This window comes from Galleria mellonella, unplaced genomic scaffold (assembly GCF_026898425.1).
Source record: "Galleria mellonella isolate WM207_F2 unplaced genomic scaffold, CSIRO_AGI_GalMel_v1 utg515, whole genome shotgun sequence".
Classification (NCBI taxonomy): Eukaryota; Metazoa; Arthropoda; class Insecta; order Lepidoptera; family Pyralidae; genus Galleria; species Galleria mellonella.
In genome coordinates this window covers 1,335,648-1,353,597 of record NW_026442107.1, presented here as the reverse complement: position 1 = coordinate 1,353,597, position 17,950 = coordinate 1,335,648, and the positions used below count along the sequence as shown (strand labels likewise).

The following is a 17,950-nucleotide window of genomic DNA, read 5'->3' as shown; positions in this document are numbered from 1 at the left end:
ATTAAAATCATTTCAGTTAAAATAATTGATTTTGTCACATTTGAATCTGGGTTTTTTATGGGACACAACCTTTAATCATATAAAATGTTGTCATATAAAATTAATGAAGTGTGATTTAGCTGCAATTCCAATCTTTAGGAAGATTTCTTATTTTTCTTATTTTATGTTTCAAAAATAGGAATCCCTTACCTATCTGTGTGGGTGTGAAATTTGAATCATTATGTTGTACTCATATAAAATATCTTGTTATCATACAGCAATTCCCCGCAACCGGAGCAGGCGTCGTTGGTGTCGTTGCTGTGGGGCATTTGGCCGACGTTACCGCAGTACGGCCGTAAGGCGGCACAGTTTGTCGACCTACTCGGATACTTTACGCTGAAGACTCCCGACATTGATACTGAGGTAGATTACATTATACATTTAATTTGTCTGAAAATGACAGCATCTAATTATAGTAATTTGTCATGGAATTCAATAAACTACTTATTTTATTACTTATTACATACGAAATAAAGAAATCTCAAATAATTTCTATAGCATATAGTTTTGGCTTTTACTTTATACTAAAGATTCTCTTAAATTGAAGTCAGCAATTGCAACCAGAAACCTTATGTTAACGTCCTCTACTTAATAAATAAAATTATAATATATCTAACATATTAAACAAAGTAATCATCAAAATGTGATAAGTAATACAAACCTGGCAAGTTAAACAATATCAGAGTTTTTTTTTTTTATACAACTTAGAATGGCAAACAAGCTGACGGTCCACCTGATGGAAAGTGGTAACCGTCGCCTATAGACATGAGCAGTAACATGGATATAACAGAGTATACTGTTTCACTCATAATACCCCCCATGCGTTGCTATTCCTGAGGATTCAGGTGTTATTCTTCTGTACCCAGTAAATTCACGCCATGTCCACCCTTCAAACCGAAACACAGCTATGCAAACACAACTGCTTCACGGTTGAAACACGAATGGGACAGAGGCACCCAAGCAATCGATTTTTGTACAAAGTCTCCCTTTGGTGAGTTATCCCACTATTGCTTTAATTTCCCCACTCAACATAAATACATTTCTTCGCCAGAAATACGTCGGTAGCGCCGTAGAGTTACTGCGTAACCAAAACTCTCTGCTGTCGTCTCACGGCAATGCTGCACTATACGCCGCGTTAGGAGCATTCGTGGAGCTCGACGGCTACTACCTCGAATCGGAGCCGTGCCTCGTGTGTAACAACCCTGAAGTGCCGATGGCTACCATCAAGCTACCTACTATCAAGGTTAGTTTTGTCTTTTATGCCATAAAATTAGTATGTTCAGTGTGTTACTATAAAATCAGGTCCATAGAGTCCTAATTTTATTTTGTTACAGTATAGACGCAAATGTGTGCCTACTGTATTAAATCTAACAAATAATTAAAACATTAATACCATTAATATCAAATCATTAATTACGTACCAACAAGGACACGTTACTTTTTAGTAAAAACTTGGACCGTACTTTAATTTTGTTAGCAAAATAATTTCGTGGCTGTAGCCTAACTGTTATAATATGTTTGTAGTTCTTCATATTTCTATCGGCCGACGCTTTAAGAACTAATCCGTTGTACCGTACGCAGATCGACTCGAAGTTCACCACGACGACGCAGATCGTGAAGCTGGTGAACAGCCACATGATCAGCCGCATCAGCCTGCGCATCGGCGACATCAAGCGAAGCAAGATGGTGCGCACAATTAACTTCTACTACAACAATCGGACCGTGCAAGCGGTGCAAGAGCTTAAGAACAAACCAGGTGGGTTGCTGTACAAATCCTTGTTTTTTTTTAATGAATTTAGATTTGTAATATGGATTACTCTGCCTGTGTTATTAATGTTTATGGGGTACCAAATTCCAGTATCAAGATGGATCAACTGACCTGACAGTCATTTGATTCATTTTGATACATCTGGAGCTAACTATGATGTTGACATCTAATGTACTAACTACAGAAATGGATTTAGATAGCGTCATCTGACGATTCTGATTCCATATTATAGACTCGCTAGCGATAACGGTTTTATCGTCGAATTTGTTTGTCATTTATCTATAGGTCAGGCTCTCTAAACAAATGACAAGTATATCCATCTGTGGAGTCGTCCTCGCTAGCGATCCGATGTCTTTTCAATTCATGATCTTACTTGCGATAACGATTCAATTGATAGATTTGTTGCCATTTTTTAAGGGGTATATATATATATATATATATATATATATATATATATATATATATATATATATATATATATATATATATATATATATATATATATATATATATATATATATATTTTTAAGTGTACTATTTTTACATCAATTATTTCTAATTGAAATTTTAAAAAGCCAATTTAAGTTATAATTATAAATACTAATGGTGTACCTTTACAGGAATGTGGCACAAAGCCAAACGGGTGCAATTACAATCTGGCCAGTCGGAAGTTCGCGTTGATTTCCCACTACCTATCGTCGCTTGCAACCTCATGATGGAATATGCTGACTTCTACGAGAATCAACAGGCTACAGGTGAAACGCAGTCTATAATTTGTTTCTTCTTTTTTAGTAAAATTTCAAATGATAAAACTGATGGCTTATTTCTTGGAAAGTGATAGCTCTCACCTATAGATATAAAGTGCCATGAACATCTCAGAATTAGCTTCTGTGGATATCATGGTGCACTCTATTGGTGTACTATCTAGTACATCAGTAACCATTCCATAGGACTAGGGTATTATGACTTTGTATCCAATAGTTTTGAACCGAATCCTGAAAGCATGGATGCATTGCATTAGAAACAAATAAGGCACCCATTTTGTCTACTTTATACAGTATCTCCCTACGATTATTATAAAAATAGTTGTGTATAACCTATTTTATTAAATCAATGTACATTTTTAGGAGAGTCATTGCAATGTCCCCGATGCTCTCAGTCGGTGCCCGCGAACCCTGGTGTTTGCGCGAACTGCGGTGAAAATGTCTTCCAATGCCATAAGTGTCGGTGAGTGTATTTGTATTTATTATTTACTTGTAATATCCACGCAGAAATAAATTTTATCATCTAGGCAATAGAACTCATTAAACTTGCACTCCAGAAACACACACACCAAAGTCACTAATAAATAACTCACGCGAAACATGGTACTTAGTAATATTACTATTATATGTTTTTCCAAACAGAAACACAGATTTACAGACCCTTGTCTGCTAAGTACCTTATTTACAACAATACAGAGTTATTCTCACTGACGACTTTATATGCTTTTGGTGTGATTATGGGAAAATTTACAATCAAAACCAATTGTCCAATAATTGATCGGGCACTAAGTAAGGCCTCTCTGGTATGTATGTGGTAAAAGTAACTGCTAAAACATATTATCTGGTAGTCTAGATACTGTTGGTGTTCAGCTTCTAGGTACCAGCTAATATTTTATAGTGGCAGGGAACAGGATAAACACAATATAAAAGTACAATAAACTTTAAGAGGAACTATGGGAAGCAAAGATTGTCTAAGATCCATCCACATCATACTTTTTTTTATTGTGTTTATGATTTTCCCTTCTACTGTAAAAAATAAATATATAGATGACATTTTGAAGTTGAACACCAACACGTGCTTGTACCAAGTAAGGCATCTTTTATTGTAGCGCAATAAACTACGACGAGAAAGATCCGTTCTTGTGTCACGCGTGCGGCTTCTGCAAGTACGCCAAGTTCGACTACACGCTGACGGCGCGGCCGTGCTGCGCCGTGGATACCATAGAAAACGACGAAGAGCGTAAGAAGATGGTACACACTATCGGCGCGCTACTCGACAAGGCCGACCGCGTCTACCGGCAGCTCGTCGCCAACAAGCCGATACTGGAGGTGGGAATGTATTTATTGGCGTATTTAAGATAATTTTTCCGAAAGGGACGGGGTGCTTAAAAAAGGTGCACATGTACTCTTAGACATGTCTTTATCTGGGATGAGCAGACAGGCCTTGCCCACCCTGACCCTCTTAAATATCCCTGAATGGGATGCCTATAAATATACTGTATTTTCTTTTGTTTATATTTTTATTTGAATAGAACTTAGCCATTTGCTTAGCTATGAGACGGACTTAGTAACATATAGTACAGGAAATGTGAAGAGCAAAAATGTCTAGCTATCTCCCAATGTTTGTTCTTTTGGATATTGCTGGCTTGTTAGTAAATCTTTGAGGAATGAATTGAAACAATTTTTTTTAATAAAAATAAGATTGTGAATGTAATTCCTGATGATGAGAACATATTTCAATCGACTTATAATACGAAAATAAAAAAAAAAAGAATACTACCATACTTCTACTAATTATCATGTATTTTTTTTATATATGAATAAGAAAAAAATATTCCAATTAGCAGTTCCATAAAAGAATTTCTGAATTTCTTGCAGTCACTCCTCCACAAGATAAGCGAGCACCGTCTCGAGGGGCGGGTCGGCGACGAGAACAGCAACGCGTCCAACTCGTCGTTCAGCGGCGCGCAGATCAATCGCGTCATACAGACGCTCGCGCACAAGTACTGCGTCGACAGCAAGGGACACTTCGAGGACCTCTCCAAGATCATACAGAAGGTGCTCGCTTGCAGGTGAGATGTGATAACGTTAAAAATAAAAGTAAATTATTTTATAACATTCTTATATAACTTGGAATGACAAATTGATAGGCCACCTGATTGTAAGTGGTTCTTATCGCCTATAGACGTGAACAGTACTACGAATATGCATTCTCATTCCTTAAAGTCAAACAAAAAACTAACTTCTATTGATGTGAGCTATTTTCGTATTTATTACTGTTATTTTGTTTTCCTTTTTCTAATTTGTTTATTAGCAATCTGATCCTTATAAAGCGTTAATTCAATTTGCTGTATGTCAGATTTGTATTTTCTAATTTTATGATGAGGTCAATCCATTTAACAGCTCTCAGTCTCTGTCTGTAAATCTTTTCGTCGGTCCTTGGATGCTAAGTTTTTTTATAAAGTCAATAGAAATATGATGCATGCTTTCCCATATGGTTTTGAATTAAAGTATATCATCTTCATTTTGCATTTATATTAGGCTAAACATGAATGCATACTCATAGATATATTAAAGTAAGACACTGAAACAATATATTTATATTACAGGAAAGAGCTTGTAACCTATGATAGATCACAAAGTGAACAACTTAAAGGTGATGATACATTGCCAGTTTACGCTGGCCTTGTACAGAATTATGATGGAGATTTTAGCAAAGGTAAAATGCTAATTTTATAATTTATAGTTGTAATAATTTAAATTTAAGCTGTAGGTTGTATTTTTCTTTGTAATGGATTATAATATAATATTAGCCTCAGGCATCAGTGAGAGATGATAGGTGAGGATGAATGCAACTCAGTCCACCCTTTATGATGAATTTCACAAGAATTAGCTATGATGGTTACAGGAGGGACCATGTGGAGGTCGATCTGATAGGGTTTATTATTAGCAATGGGAACTAATCTCATTACTAACAACCCTTTCTCCCTTGTAGGTTGTATTATAACCCATTAATTTCATACAAGGCACTTGCTAATGTAGTTGCGGGACGTGCAGGAGGCAAGGTGTAAGCTTCTCGGTGGTATTGAGATTAGGAAATAAATGCGCATTTTTGCGCGTAATTCATAATTTTATAGTTACTACTATGTCATTGAAATTGCAAATGAAGCATTGTTTATGCAAACAGGAAGCGTACGAGCTGTAAATATTTAATAAATTACGATTGTCTAATTAAATTGTTAAGTGTAAGTATATATTACGTAACGTGTATATAATAAGAGGTGCGCGTGCGCAGAGTGGAGCGGCACGGGCGGCTGCTACGGCTGCTCGCTGGCGTGCGCGGAGCACTGCCTGACGCTGCTGCGCGCGCTCGCGTCGCAGCCCGAGCACCGCGCGCGCCTGTGCCGCTTCGGGCTCGTGCAGGAGCTCGTGCAGCACAACCTGCACCGCGGCACGCCCCAGGTACCAACCACCACGCCCACACAAACTCGCCTTTACTAAAATTTATTTTATAAAATACCGCCTTTATTAAACTTTATTTAAATAATATTAAACATGTTATATGTTCTATGTGTAAAAATGTCATCGTCAAGTTTTTTTTTTTTTTATTGGATGATAATGAAATGGTAACCCCACCTGCGCTATCGGTAACACCGGCGGGGCACCAGTGAAGGATGATAGCTGAGGATGAAGTAAATCAGTTAGCCCATCGTGACGAATTCAACAAGAATTGTTTACGATGATTTCCAGGGGGAATCACATGGAGATCGACCTAATAAGGTATATTGCTAGCAATGGGGCTGTCAAACTCCATTGCTGACAATTCCTTCCCCCCCCCCGTCTTCGTCAAGTTAGATCCTTGCTGTTATAAGCAAGAAAGCTTTATTAAGTAATTTCTATCTTTCGTTTATCATTCCGAGTACTATAAATTTCAGATACCATAGATACTTCATTTTGATATCCAAATGTATGCTTCATAATAGACTAGCTATATAGAACTGCAAATACTACATTCACATGTCTATTGAATTGTGTATCTGTGTAGTGTCAAGAGGAAGTGCGGGCACTAATCTGCCTAGTGACACGCGACAACTTGCCAGCCACTGAGCAACTGTGCACTCTACTATCGCAGCGCATTACGCTCTCACTGATGGGCCACGCTGCATCGCAGGACCACAACAACTCGGTAAGTTGATGTGTATATATGTGTGTACAATTACTACATAATTAAAGTAGGGTCGATTTTAGGGTGCCATTTCTTTAAATCTATCTCTTAACCTAATACTTAAATTTTACAGTATTGCTAAATTACTGTTTTTTAAATTATCGTTAATTAAATATACAATTATATTGACTTATATTTATTAGAAATTTAGTTCAATATTAGTCCTTAGAATAAAAATTTCTCTGTAATATCAAATCGAAATTTTAATATTAAAGATAGATTTAGAGAAAAGTCATCTTGTACACAAGGTTATTGAAAAGAGTAACTGCTGAGTTTCGTGTGACTTTTTTTCAGCAAGTAACAACATTCTGAAACAAGCAGTATAATAATAAAAAAAATACAATTTAAAAGATCTTGTATTATAAACAAATATATTTGAATAAAGATTATTTTTATTTTATTCTATTTAAATAAATAAGTTAGTTTGTGTTTTTATGAAAAAAAACCTTTGATGAAACAAGAGGCCAAATAATGATAAAACCTAAAATTTTTATTCAACGGTCACAGGTTCGTCCATTGGTCCTTTTGTTGGGATCATTGGTAAAAGTTCAAGATTCAGTGGAATGCTGGGAGGCGAGACTGCGCTGTATTGTTAAACTTTGGGTGTGGTATGTACATAATATAATAGAAACCTATCAGTCTGAATAAAATTTATATATAATTAAATTATAACATAATGTTTGATAGGTGTTGCCCTCAATTGACGGAAGTCGCCGGTATACCTCCTGCTGCTAATACCATTTTAAAAGCTGAAGCGTTGGCCGGAATACCAGGAATCAACACCTCATCGCCCAACTGTGAGTAGCATATCAATTGGAATAAACATATTAATTTTTACAATGTTTTAATATTTTTACTAATAACTTTAATAGTTTTCTTATTAAATGCGCTTTTCATTCTACCTGCATAAAAATTTAAAGAGTACCCTAATTTTGAATCGATTTGTAGAATTCTTTTTCAATGGGTTCCATATTGGTTACTGTCGTCATTTGTTAAAAGACAAAAAACTGTTCTTTCGTTAGCACACCAATTCGCACTGCAGCAAGTGGCGCTGCCGTGCTTACGTTATATGCAACAGCTGATGGCACCAGTCGTCCCCGCTGCGTCCACCACGTCAGCCGATACAGAACAGCCGAAGGACGCTAAGGTAAATTATGTATAGAGCTTTTTATGCCATACTTATACTTATATAATAAGCATATATATAAGCAGGATATTATATAATTTCGATGGATTTTATTAAAAACTATCTATTTGAAACTAAAAAATATATATTGCGCGGTAAACAGTCGACAATGGGCGGCTTTATCGCTAAATAAGTCTTTCAAGCAACCTTATGGTGGTAAGGAATAATTATAGGGAAATATATTAATAGGACATTACACTGGTCGAGAACTAGGTAATTCCTCGAGCAATTGATTTAAATATATAATCATGATGTAATTTCTTCTCACAAAGGAATCGACCCCGCCATCGTCGGCGGCGAGTAGCATCCCCATGACATCCTCGATGGGCAACGTGGTGGTGGACCTGGCCGCGTGGCTGGCGGGCCGTGTGCCGCACTCGCAGTGGCGCCGCCTGGCGGCCGTGCGCTGCGAGCCGCCGCCCGCCGACGGGCCCGCCTACCCGCCGCGGGACCTGCATCTCGCGCACAAGTACCTCGCCAAGTGGCGTGAGAGGGTCCGTACCATTTCTTGTTTATTGTTATCTCACTTATATTGTAAATTTGTAACTAGGTGATGTTCCTACATTGAAAATATTTAAGAAAAAAAAATATATATATATGAGCGGTATTTATAATAACAAGGGAAGTCAAAACATCATGTTTTATAATTTTTGTCTGTCTATCTGTATGTTTATTCCAGTAACAAATTGAAGAACAGTTTTCACAATTGTGTTTCTGAAGGTCAAACTGAAAATCTAGTGATTATTTTATCTTGATATATAACATAGCTATAGATAACATAAGTAGTCTAGTAGTACGTCTCTAGTGGTGGGTTCCTACATCCAAAATTCACATGTATGAAGTAGCAATTAAATATTATGAAATCGACTACTTTATTAATCATTTATAATAAATTACAATTTAAATTTTTCTTTTTAATTGTACGATGTGTTCGCGCTGGGGAACACCCCAGACATTAAATACAAAAACGCCACGATCCGTACCACTACAAAAACAAGTAACGTCTGTACACATGACAATGTGTGCGTCTGTAGTTACGATTAGCGCGGGAAAACAGAGTTTGGGCCCTAACGCATGTGTGAGACGGGGTGAGGTCAGATTGTAACGGGCGGGAGGGAGTGTACTTTAGTATTATTACTAATACTGTGATTTGGGATTACATATCTAATCTAATATTATTTGTTCGAACAGACATTACTATCTCACGGCATGCGGCCACTGGCCCTCGAAGACGGCGGATGGTTGCGGCCGGTCATGTTCGACCCGAGCTCGCGTATCGCCCGTGACACCGCTTGTCAAATGATCAAATCTCTATGCGACTCCTACGAGAGGACTAAAGCTGTAAGTACATTAAAATAAACTAAATAATAAAATTGTGTCAGTCATAAAGCTTTCTCTTATAATTTTACTTTCTTTTAATCACAAAAGACGATGTTACAATTGCGTCATTAAATATGAAACAATTGTAGCGAATAAGTTGAACTTAGTCTAATCTGCTAACTTGATAATTATAACTTAAAAAAAAAGTAATTATAAATTGATCGTTTCTTCATTTTTTAAACTATGCTACCGAGACATTATTTCTCATCTGTGTAAGCTTTGATTTTTAAGTATCCTGATAGATTTTTAAGTTCCTGGCCATTTGTAACATTTTTGTTTTTATTTCGCAGGTATTAATCTTGCTTACCAGTTTCTTGCCGGAGGTTGGCGCAGCTGGTGAAGCCAGTGAACAATTCTTACAACTATATCAAAGTACGTGTTTGACCAAACTTTATTTGCAAAGTACTTTAAAAATTATTTACTAATACTAGCTTTTTTTATTTATTATTTATTTATGCCTATGTTCTCCATCACTTACATATAGTACACATATATCAAATTTCATAGTAATTTGTTAACTCGTTGAAGTCACTATGAAGTAAAACATAAACTCACAGTCACATTTATATAATAACAGTAAGGATTATTTTACAATAATTGATTGATCTAGGTCTGGCATCGGAGGCGCCTTGGAAACAATTCCTAGCGTTGCGTGGAGTTTTGCAACAAATAGCAGATTTGATGACCAAGGAGATTGAACAGCTGCATCGCTTGGAGGAAACTACTCTTACATCTGATTTAGCTCAAGGTTTTTACTTATTTATTTATTTTAATGACAGGACTTTAAGGGCGATGAGAAAAAGTAGTGTGACTACATTCTTCTTTATGTACACCTTTTGACTAATTTAAATGAAATGCACATTTTGTATGATTGTAATTTGGTTTGAAGGCTGAAAGTGGTATGTGCCAAAATATTCAATAGGAAGGTTCACTTTAGTACTGACAATGTATAATGGGTATCATATGTAATAAACAGTTTTTGATATATTGTAAACCAAATTAAAAAAAAAAAAAAACATTATATGTTAAATGTAATACAAATATATAATTTACATTACATTTCACAAATATAATTGGATCTCTTTAGGAAGCTTACTCATGCAATATGCTATGCAAGCCTGTGTCATTTCAAATAAAAAGTCGTTGGTATAAAATGTATGCAACAATATATTATCTACCCATATCTATATTTTAGACAGAAACATAAGTAATTGTACACTGCTATGGATAATAATTTATTGTGTTGATATTCGTATTTTAATATGGTTGTATAAGGGGGAAAAGGGATTGTTAGTAATGAAAACTAAGAATTCTATTACTAGCAATATACCCAACCAGGTCGACCTCCTCGCGGTTCCCCCTGGAAACTATCATGGTTTATTCCTGATGAATTCATCATGATGGGCTAACTGGCCTGTTTTCATTCTCATCTATCATCCTTCACTGGTGCTCCGCCAGCGTATCCCGTTAACGCAGGCGGGGTTACCATACCATTTTCTCCCATCAAAAAAAAAAGAAATGGTTGCATAGACTCATTACGAATATATCAAGTCTTCATTATGAGAACAATAGCAATTTTCGGTGTTGAGTCACAGTACAGTTGTGATGGTGTTCACTCGAGCAGGTTACGCGCTGAAGCGCCTGACGGAGCTGCTGGCGATGCTGATGGAGGAGGGCGGCGCGCGGCGCACGTACAAGACGCGGCTGGTGGGCGCCGTGCTGGGCGGCTACCTGGCGCTGCGCCGCCTCGTCGTGCAGCGCACGCGCCTCACCGACGACACGCAGGAGAAGCTGCTCGAGCTGCTCGAGGAGATGACCACCGGTACGTAATACATATAGTCTAAGATCCTGCCGCTGACTCCTGCAGGTTGACTATTTATGTTGAGCTAAAATATAATGCAATGCATCCGAGTTCATCATTATCTTAGCCATTATCCGTCCATTAGTGAACATAAACAACTCCCATAGACTGCCATAAAAAATGGTCGCGAGCCACCTGATTCAATTTATTTCATTATCAAAAAATGTGATGAGTTTATCAAAATGGTTACCTATTTTCATATAGCAACCCTCGGTTGCGGATAACTGAGAGCAGGCAATCCGGGTCCATTTTATTATATTTTCATTTATTTTTCAATCGGCAGTGGAATCTTAGTCCTAACACAACACTCATTTTGCACTGCTGTACAAACTCCTTGTTGAATGACTAGTTGACTTGCTATGGTTTCCTGGTATAGATGGATACATAGCCGCTGTTTGGAGCATTTTTTTTTTTATTTACGTATTAGATATTTTGTTAATTAAAACTTGTAAAAAATCTCATGAAATAAGTTCAAAATACAATAAATATTGTATTCTGTTCAAACTGTGCAACCTATCATAGATGACATTTCCTTGTCTTTATAAAAATCGTGTATCTCTCTCTTATCTTTACCTCAATATCTATATAGCCTTTGTGCGTTACAGTGTCTTCTTTATTTGTTATATTCTGCAATAATTCAACAGGCACAGAAGCGGAAACGGCGGAATTTATGGCCGTATGTATCGAGACAGTACAGAAGTATCCATTGCACGACTACCGCACGCCCGTGTTCATATTCGAGCGGCTGTGCTCAATCATATACCCGGAGGAGAACGATGTTGGCGAGTTCTTCCTCACCCTGGAGAAGGATCCGCAGCAAGAGGACTTTTTACAGGTGAGTTTATATTATTATTACTTGCCCACTTAACTGCCCAATGAAGAACATAGGTCTTCCCCATAAAGTTAAGTTTTATCAGTAGTTATTACGCTTGGCAGGCGGGTTAGCAACCGCAGTTAGGTTTTGTTAATGTTTTAAAAGGGATGCTGCTGCCCATCCCTCGGAATATTATGGGTCGAATATTATAGGATATCCTGTAATATGAAATCCCAGACTAGCTATTTCCAGTTTATTTATTTTCGTAACATTAATTATGAATTATTATTTTTTCCTCTAAGACATTTTCAACTGCTTAAGAACAGCGTTACAATGCTGCAGATTGCTGTAGAGTGTTTTGACCTGTAGCACAATATTTTAATGTTGTAAATTCTCATCTGTTATGTATCATTGTAGGGTCGAATGTTAGGCAACCCGTACTCGTCTCTAGAGCCGGGTATGGGTCCACTGATGCGTGACGTGAAGAACAAAATCTGTACCGACTGCGAGTTAGTCGCGCTGCTTGAGGACGACAACGGCATGGAGCTGTTAGTTTGCAACAAGATCATGTCGCTAGACCTGCCAGTCAAGGAAGTCTACAAGAAGGTATGTACACAAGTATATATTTAAAGTAATTTAGTCAGTGAGCTTAGTCATAATCAGATTAAATTCTTACAACTGACGGATGTTACGAGGTAACAACAATAAAAAAAAAAAAATACTGCCGAATTGAGAACTTCCTTCTCTTTAGTTGATAAGAGAATAGTATATCCACTAGGAATAATATTTCCTTTTTTATATGTCGATCTGTTATATTAGTAATTGTCATGTATTTCATCTACATTATAGGTTAGTCCAGAGATTATACATATATATTTTAGTTAATCTATATTTTTTTTTTGATGGGTGAAAATGGTATGGTAACCCCGCCTGCGCTAACGGGATACGCTGGCGGGGCACCATTGAAGGATGATAGATGAGAATAAAAACAGACCAGTTAGCCCATCATGATGAATTCATCAGGAATTAACCATGATAGTTTCCAGGGGGAACCGCAAGGAGATCGACCTGGTTGGGTATATTGCTAGCAATAGGATTCTCAGTCTCTATTACTAATAATCCCTTTTCCCCCAGTTAATCTATGTTTGGTCAGATTAGTATTTATAAAACTCGTTGAGATTTATAAATACTATTTATAAATTTCAACCTTATATAAATCCTTAATAATAAGATTTTATATAAGGTTGATATTTGGAATCCTTAATAATCCATAGAAATTATTAAAGATCCACGCAGAAGAGTCTTTTGATTTGTTAGGACAAAATTGTCATTGTGTTAATCGGCAGTCCTGACAAAAGCGACACGCAAGTTTGTGCCTTATGTGTTCAGATTAAAATTACTTTTTTTTATGAAAGTGATAATAATACGTTATTTTTATTGTAGGTGTGGTGTACATCCGGCGAGGGCGTAGACGCAATGCGCGTAGTGTACCGTATGAGAGGACTCCTAGGTGACGCCACTGAAGAGTTCGTGGAGACACTCAGCCAGACCAATGCGGAAGCTGTCGACGATGAGCAAGTGTACCGTATGGCTAATGTGCTTGCTGATTGTGGTAAGTGTGATTTATAAGTCGCATCGTGATAAATTAAAGAATTTTTATTATTATTATTGTATCAGTCAAAAATCTTGTGTATAAACTCTGTATAAATTTGAATTCTAAATATGTAAATAATTAAATAACAAAAAATTACGAATTTTACATAAAATAATTTATAATATGTGTGAGTCTACTCTTTCAATTAAAAAAGTGTGTTAAAATTGGTTCAGAATTACCGAATATATCGCGTAACAGACACATGGAAAATATAGTTGCATTTTTAAACCTCTTTTTTTTAATCGAATAAATATATTAGGAAATTTTCTTTGAGTTTGTGACAGATACAGTAGTTTTTACATACTCAAAATATGTACAAATAAACATAATTATTTATTAATTTCATTGAGTGACTGCATGTAGGTAGAATGTACTATTATTTGTAGTATTATTTCCTGATAAAATGTTGAGCTGGGCGTATTACGAGAAAAACTGTGTTGCGTGGTCGGCAGGCGGGCTGGAGGCGATGCTGCAGCGGCTGGCGGCGATCCAGCGCGTGGGCGCGGCGCGCGCGCTGTGCTCGACGCTGCTGCGGCTGCTGGCGCTGTGCGCGCGCGTGCGGCGCTGCGTGCGCGTGCTGACGCGCGCCGGCACGCGCGCGCTGCCCGTGCTGCTGCACGCGCTGCACCTCGCCGCGCAGGAGGAGCGCCACATGCCGCGCGCGCACCTCGTCTACCAGCTGCTCGAGGTACGCGCCCCTGCTAATACTAACTACTTAACACTATCTGTTATCAAACTTTCAAAGTCTGACAGCTCCAATATAGTACAGAAAATGTAAAATCTTAATTCCTATTTTAAATGCAGCTTCAGTGGAAGCTGCATTTACTGTGCATTTGCACTACTTGTGAAGCAAAAGACTACTATAAGGTTTTAATTCTTTGTCTAGTTTATCGTTAAATTATACTTGTAGTAGCAATTTTCAGAGCAGTCTATTTTAATCTATGTCATAAAAAGTCCTCAGATCAAACGAATCTAACTAGACAAGTGACCAAAACACACGATGCTTGCTGCACTTGCTCTGAAACAAAACAATAAAAAAAAATACCATTTAAGCTAGCTGAATTAAAAAATATATAAATTTAAAATGACCTTTTCCTATCTATATTTTTATCTATATTATACTTAATACTGCTTACTGTTAGTACCTCTTTTATATGAGTAGATAGAATGAATTTTATATTCAATTTGTACTAGTCACTTATTTGTTAATCGCCTTTCAGATAATGGAACGTATACTATCAGTGGCTGCGAGCGAGAGTCTTGAATCGTTCCTGCAATTTTCGCTGACCTTTGGTGGACCGGAATACGTGCAAGCTCTTCTTAACTGTACAGAATGTCCAGGTATTCTTCAATTTAAAAAGTTTTTTTTGTAATAAGAGTTGGTTATCCTCAATTCCTTTTTAATCGAATAAACAATCCAGCACCCATTGTATCTTATACAACTTGTACAGAAAATTTCGCATCAAAATTTTAGTATTTTTTTAAGTCTTAATATATCTCTGAAATTTGTTTAATTCTTCAACGTAACCTTATTTCGTATTCAGATAGCACTCAAGTATTTGTATTTCGTAACTTGTCACACTGGGCCCATAACCTATTTATTCACAGCCGTGTATAACTTTCTGTTTCTGGTTATAAATACAAAATCAATTTTAAGTTGCTAATATAATTTTCTAATTCAGGTATTCGCAACAACTCTGTCGCGCTGGGCCATCTGACCCGCGTACTCGCCGCTCTCGTATACGGCAATGATCTCAAAATGGCGATGCTCGTGGACCACTTCAAACCGGTATTAGACTTCGATCGTCTTGACTCAGAGCAATGGACCGAAGAGGAATTCCGCATGGAGCTGTTTTGTGTACTGTGCGCTAATATAGAGAGGAATTCCATTGGTGGAACATTAAAGGATTACTTGATATCGTTGGGAGTTGTGCGCGACGCTTTAGAATATATAGTGGTATGTTAATTAAGGGCTAATGATTTATTATTTTTTTTTTTTATTTATATATAAGTTATGTTAATATTGTTTTTTAATTGTTCAGAAACACGCGCCGTGCGTGAAGCCGACACTCGTGTGTACCGACTCGGACGAGTTGAAGGAGTTCATCAGTCGACCCGCGCTTAAATACATACTGCGGTTCCTCACCGGCCTTGCCGCCGATCACGAACCTACACAGGTAAATAGAAAGAATATAAAATATGTAAATTTTACTCTTAGATAAATAAAAACCGTCGTCTCTTAGAATCTTATTTATTTTATTGGCAATATTTATTTCAGTTATGATGTTTTTTTTTTTATGACAGTATGATTCATACTGTATGAATAGATTCAATATTTAACATCCTATTGTAATTCAACATAGGATTTTTATTTTTCTGGCCAAGCGTTATATTAATTTGAAGGAAATTGAATTCTTTTGAAAAAAAAAGCAGATATATGTGAGATTTGATATTTTATTGAATAAAATTTTAATATATTTAAATAATGCTAAATCCTGTCAGTGACAGGAATTTCAGCTACTAACACCCCCATCTCCTTCTTCAGTAGTACAAAAGTCGTTTATTGTATGTCCAGATGCTGGTATGCGAGAAGGTGATCCCGATAGTGCACCGCCTGGAGCAGGTGTCGTCTGGTGAACACGTGGGCTCGCTCGCTGAAAACTTGCTGGAGGCACTCCGCTCGCAGCCTCAGTGCGCCGCTAAGGTGCAGCAAGTTCGCGATTTTACACGACAGGTGAGTGAGATAAACAATCAGATATATATATATATATATATTCTCTACAAATCAAATTATTAATAACTGTCACAAAGGCGAATGTTATTTAGATATTATATATATATATATATATATATATATATATATATATATATATATATATATATATATATATATTTTATATTATAACAAAACATACAGTAACAACAATAAGTTAATACAATATTAGCAAAGGATAAATTATCTCTAAATTGATTTCTTTCCGCCAGTCAACCTAACACAGTGGCATAGGAAATATTGAGTGGGCATATAATTAAAATAAAAAATAAATATTTACATAAATTATAAATCATTATATATATATATATTTAAAAGATACAATATTCATATATATGAATATAAACCTACATAAATAATAAAATATATATACATATTATATATGATAAATACAACATATAAATATCAAATAAAAGAGATGACAGTCTTTTATTCATTGAGGTTGTGATTCTGATGCTATTGTTTATAGTATCTTTAATTAAGCTATTGCATATTATAACAAAATAGCATACTTACATAATTTTCTTGAATTACATAATTTTAGTGCACACTCATTTTGACTCACTTGACAAATTCATTTCCTAAATTGATCTTATTTCCGCCAATCAATATGCTTATTCTTTCAGTGGCTTTGTGGTCCCGCATAGAACGAGCCAACCCTTTCCTTTTTGTGGGTGTCGTAAAAAGCGAATATGGGAAATTAATGATCGAGCAGCAACGTCTCTCTTAAAACATCACCAAAGCTCAACTGTGGTTGCCAACTCGCCTGCTAAGCGTGGCAACTACTGGCAAACTTCCCAAGTGGGAGGCCTATGTTCAGCAGTGGCCAGTTAACGGCTGATATAATGATGATGATGATGAATACGCTCTTCACTGCTCTGTAACAGTCAACAATGTTTTTATCTATTGCATAGTTCAAAAAGTTGTATTGGCAAAACACTTAACCCAATCTATTAATACAAACGGTATATACAATATATAGATTAAATTAAGGATATTCTACTTCTTCACTATTATAATTTAGTTTATTGCTAAAGATCTACCCAGGGCTTTGGGGGGAAAGGGATTGTTAGTAATGGAGACTAAGAATCCCATTGCTAGCAAAATACCCAACCAGGTCGACCTCCTCGCGGTTCTTCCTGGAAACTATCATGGTTAATTCCTGATGAATTCATCATGATGTAGGCTCAGCTGCCCCGTCTTTTTTTTACTCTCATCTATCACCCTTCATTGGTGCTCCATCAGCGTATCTCGTTAGCGCAGGCGGGGTTACCATACCATTTTCACCCATAAAAAAAAAATACCTAGGGCTTTGTACCAAACTTAGTGACCTTGTATTGCAAGGCAAATTTTTCAAGTTATATTTTCCTGACAATTCTGGAAAAGAAACGTCCACACGATGGCGGTACGAGAGAGACCATCAACTGTCTGGCGCGCTCGAGGGACATGATGGACAATCGAGCGCGGCCAGGTGACATTTGGCGCA

At 36.7% G+C, this 17,950-nt stretch overlaps 1 protein-coding gene across 1 annotated transcript in view; it reads left to right on the top strand.

The window, feature by feature from the left end:
• LOC113510966 (protein purity of essence) overlaps positions 1–17,939 on the top strand; it is a 66,514-nt gene extending 48,575 nt beyond the window's left edge. Inside the window, exons 66-92 of the mRNA XM_052898649.1 lie at positions 258–402; positions 1,091–1,282; positions 1,621–1,795; positions 2,428–2,562; positions 2,935–3,034; positions 3,681–3,900; positions 4,450–4,643; positions 5,181–5,290; positions 5,867–6,033; positions 6,617–6,757; positions 7,304–7,404; positions 7,484–7,593; positions 7,819–7,943; positions 8,255–8,476; positions 9,174–9,323; positions 9,653–9,734; positions 9,973–10,110; positions 10,987–11,184; positions 11,868–12,058; positions 12,455–12,643; positions 13,481–13,649; positions 14,144–14,379; positions 14,912–15,032; positions 15,374–15,648; positions 15,734–15,868; positions 16,267–16,429; positions 17,809–17,939. Of these exons, the coding sequence (XP_052754609.1) occupies positions 258–402; positions 1,091–1,282; positions 1,621–1,795; positions 2,428–2,562; positions 2,935–3,034; positions 3,681–3,900; positions 4,450–4,643; positions 5,181–5,290; positions 5,867–6,033; positions 6,617–6,757; positions 7,304–7,404; positions 7,484–7,593; positions 7,819–7,943; positions 8,255–8,476; positions 9,174–9,323; positions 9,653–9,734; positions 9,973–10,110; positions 10,987–11,184; positions 11,868–12,058; positions 12,455–12,643; positions 13,481–13,649; positions 14,144–14,379; positions 14,912–15,032; positions 15,374–15,648; positions 15,734–15,868; positions 16,267–16,429; positions 17,809–17,939 (4,315 nt within the window). The remainder of the gene's footprint in view (positions 1–257; positions 403–1,090; positions 1,283–1,620; positions 1,796–2,427; positions 2,563–2,934; positions 3,035–3,680; positions 3,901–4,449; positions 4,644–5,180; positions 5,291–5,866; positions 6,034–6,616; positions 6,758–7,303; positions 7,405–7,483; positions 7,594–7,818; positions 7,944–8,254; positions 8,477–9,173; positions 9,324–9,652; positions 9,735–9,972; positions 10,111–10,986; positions 11,185–11,867; positions 12,059–12,454; positions 12,644–13,480; positions 13,650–14,143; positions 14,380–14,911; positions 15,033–15,373; positions 15,649–15,733; positions 15,869–16,266; positions 16,430–17,808) is intronic.
• Positions 17,940–17,950: the final 11 nt, after the last annotated feature.